General features: G+C 32.9%; 2 protein-coding genes across 3 annotated transcripts in view; both read right to left on the bottom strand.

The window, feature by feature from the left end:
* The window catches only part of LOC106691370 (zinc finger protein Xfin), a 24,550-nt gene that overhangs the window by 7,738 nt on the left and 12,932 nt on the right, over nucleotides 1–3,880 (bottom strand). The window contains exon 5 of one of the 2 annotated variants that reach the window (XM_067052982.1): nucleotides 1,773–1,844. In XM_067052982.1, coding sequence (XP_066909083.1) covers nucleotides 1,773–1,844 — 72 coding nt within the window. The remainder of the gene's footprint in view (nucleotides 1–1,772; nucleotides 1,845–3,880) is intronic. The other variant, XM_067052983.1, reaches the window with a different exon arrangement.
* LOC136797164 (piggyBac transposable element-derived protein 4-like) overlaps nucleotides 2,968–3,880 on the bottom strand; it is a gene marked incomplete in the record, with an annotated part of 2,304 nt that continues 1,391 nt past the window's right edge. Inside the window, 1 exon segment of the mRNA XM_067052984.1 lies at nucleotides 2,968–3,880. Within this exon segment, the coding sequence (XP_066909085.1) occupies nucleotides 3,431–3,880 (450 nt within the window).

Raw genomic sequence — 3,880 nt, 5'->3', positions numbered from 1 at the left:
ATTGATAGCTGTGCCACAGAGAAGTGAAGATGAAAAAATGGAGGACATGATTTTCCCATGTGAAATCATGAGGTTTTTGTAGTACATGAATATGGGACGGTGTGTCTCGAAACGTTGTACAATGTTAATGAGTGAATAAATAATAATTTATTGAAAATGATGGAAGTAATTATAAACCTCAAAAAATTATAAAAAATCTTATATTTAAGTTTTACGCTCAACTATATATACATATATCCACAAAATAGTTTTAAAAGACAGTAAAATAAAGTGAGGTGTGAGATAGCTAACACCTTGAAGATACCAAAAGGTAGTGTTTTAACAATTTTACATAAAAATTTGGGCATGCACAAGTTGCTTTCAAAGTGGGTGCCACGTTTGCTCACACCGGACCAGAAACAACAACGTGTCAATGATTCAGAGCTCTGTTTGAAGCTGTTCAAGCGAAATGAAAAGGATTTCTTGTGTCGGTATGTTACAATGGATGAAACACGGATCCACCACTACACGCCTAAATCAAAAATATCGTCAGCTGAATGGACAGCAGCCAGTGAAAGTTGTCCAAAGCAACCAAATAATCAAAAGTTGGCTGGTGAGATTAGGACATCAGTATTTTGGGATGCGTATAGAATTTTGTTAATCAACTATCTTCAGAAAGGAAAGAATATCAATCAATCAAATCAAGAATATATAAAGAATATAATAGTAAATATTTCATGGCATTATTGGATCAATCAAGTGCAGAAATCAAGATAAAGTGTTATTCGACCAGGACAATGCCCTGTGTGACAAGTCGATAAAAGTAATGGTTAAATTGGATGAAATTAGCTGTGAATTGATTCTCCACACACCATACCCTCCTGATTTGTGAATTGATTCCCCACACACCATACCCTCCAGATTTGGTCCCCAGGGACTACTGAAATAGACATGAAAAAGATGATCCAGGAAAAGAAATTTGGCTCAAATGAAGAAGTAATTGCCAAAACAGAGCCCTATTTTGAGAGCAAAGACAAATCGTTTTACATAAAGGGCCTCGAAAAGTTGGAGGAGTGTTGGAATGAATGCATCACTCTTGAAGGAGATTATATTGATCAATAATGTAGAATTTTTAAAAGAAAATTTGTTTTTCTTAGTTACAATGGAGACTTATTGAGTGATGTGTTACACTACACCTTTGGAGAAACATTTCAAATAGTAAGTAGAAATTTTTCATAGTATGAGTTAACAGTACCATAGTATTGTAGAGTTAACAATACTATAGTATTTTGGAGTTAACAAAACCATAGCAGTATTCCTAGGAATTACCAATAATATAGTAATATAGAGCTAACAATGCCATAGCATAGTTTTCATAGGAATTAACAATATTATAGTAATATAGAGCTAACAATACCATAGCATAGTATTCCTAGGAGTTAACAATACCATAGCATTGTATTCCTAGGAGTTCACAATACCATTGAATAGTATTACTAGGAGTTAGTAATACGATAGCATACTATCCCAAGGAGTTAATAATATCAGAGTATTCCTTGGGGTCAACTCCATTTGGAGTAAAGAAGACAGATTTGTGACTAGTTCCTTTTGAATCGGATGACAATATAATATAGACAAATAATCAATATTTAGATTCTTTGTGCACTACTCCCCAACCCTACTACTTCACAGTTAACCCTGTACCACAGAGACTCTTGGGTTCAGTACACTGTAGGGATGTACTGGTTCTAGACCTACGGTTATGGGAAGTAAAAATTTCCTAAATTTCTCACCTTCATCTGGGATAATCAGTTCTTCTTCTTGTTTCAAGTATATTTCTTCTTTTACATGAGTAAGCCCACCTGCTGATACAAAAATAATATTTAAAACGAGGAACAGGAATCTCATTACATACATTACAAGTATAATAAGACAATCCAAACTCATAAGTTTGTAACATAAATTTTACATATAAGGTAAAGAGTAAATTCGAAATGATTGGGGTGTGTGGTCAGGAATGAGAGTAAATTTGAGAAGATGATTGGGGTGAGTGGTCAGGAGTGAGTATAAATTTGAGATGATTGGGGTGCGTGGTCAGGAGTGAACAATACCAATAAGTAATAATTGTTTTATTGTGCCGATGTTTCGGCACAAATTTCAGGCCTGCTTCAGAGCTAAGTATAAACAAGATAACAACAGTGTCAGAACAAAAATAAAAACAGTATAACAAGAAAAAAATTATGACAGACAGTATGAAAAATATAAAAGAAGACAAAAAATTATGAAAATCAGACTAGTACATAATGTAAATTAAAATTAAGACCATGAGAAAAGTAAGAAGGAAAACTAAATACAAGGTATAATAAAAAACTTGAAAATGAACACAATTTTAAATTAAATGAGTTCTGTGTCATTTTACTTATACCTAATATTAATTAAAATTTTCAAGCTTTTATTATTTCTTTCATATTGTTTTCTACCTCACTTTTTTATAAGTTTAATTTTATTATTTATATAAACATGGACTAGTATGATTTTTGTCTTCTTTTATATTTTATTTTTCATGTAGTTTGTTATGGTCTTTTTCTTGTTATACTGTTTTTATATTTATTGAAAAAATGGTAGTTTGCCTGACATTCAGGCCAAAAAATTAAAGTTTCCACTACAGATCGCACCCCAGTTACTTACACCTATTAACATAAATAAAATGAATAGTAAATATATATTTCATGGCATAATTACAATATATCTCCAACCCCGCTCAGCACATCCCTAACTCTACTTATGACTAAATATATCTCCATCCCCCACTCAACACATCCCTAACTCTACTTATGACTATATATATCTCCATCCCTGCTCAACACACCCTAACTCTGCTTATGACTAAATATATCTCCATCCCCCGCTCAGCACATCCTAATTTATTCCACCAGAATCTGAATAATGGACCAAAAATACCAATTAGGTTTAAAATACGTAATGTACTATCAACTCAACTTTATTACACAGGAATCTGTATAACCCTGGAATGGAGTCGTTACGAAATGAGTACTCAATGGATTCGATAGGAGTAAATTTTACTCCGCCGAAAAAATGCAATTTTTTCGTGTTTTATGCACATTTTCTTATTTTTAATACTATCTTTTATAACAAGAAAGCTGTACATGTTTATTCACGAAAGCTACCCCCATTTTTAATAAAACAAATAGTTTAAAAATTTATTTTACGATAGCTAGTCATAAAATTTGAGTTTTTCCATGCATGTATAATAGTTTAAAATTTGTATTGGACATTAGGTATTAAGTAGGTACAAGGCCATTCAAAATTAACACAATTTTTATTTCAAAACGAACAATTAAGAACCATTTACTAGAACTAGAAACTAGAATTATCACAAAAAGTTATCTTAAAGGACTATGAGCTACGTACAATAAAATGAAAACTTAAACTATTCTAGAGAACAATCCACACAAAAATTTTCTTTTTTTTTAATATGCCCTCCACAAATTCGCCTTTGACATTGGGAGCATGATGCAATGGCTTTCTTCCTCAAACGAGAGGGACAAAAAGCGCAATTACCTAACTTGTAATATATTTTTTTTTTCCGTTCCATAGTCTCTCCTTTTAGACCAGGCGAAGGTTCATCCACCGTAATGTGCATGACTTCAGTTTGATCAGGTGAACATTTAGGAATTCTTATGGAATGTGATGTAGATGGTTCATCCACTGCCGGGAGTGATTCCACGAGGCTCTGTGATATGTTGTGTTTGAGATTGGAGTTCATTCTTACGGTGTTTGCCAGCCTCTTCTGCTTCCAATTATACGTCAACTGTTCATGCAGTTTGATCATGAACTGGAGACGTGTAAGTGGTTTGCCAGCATTTTCTTTTTTATGGTT

This window comes from Halyomorpha halys, unplaced genomic scaffold (assembly GCF_000696795.3).
Source record: "Halyomorpha halys isolate HHAL.00 unplaced genomic scaffold, Hhal_1.1 Scaffold2288.1, whole genome shotgun sequence".
Classification (NCBI taxonomy): Eukaryota; Metazoa; Arthropoda; class Insecta; order Hemiptera; family Pentatomidae; genus Halyomorpha; species Halyomorpha halys.
Note: the sequence above shows the minus strand (reverse complement) of the source record. Positions and strands in the feature narration are given on the sequence as shown.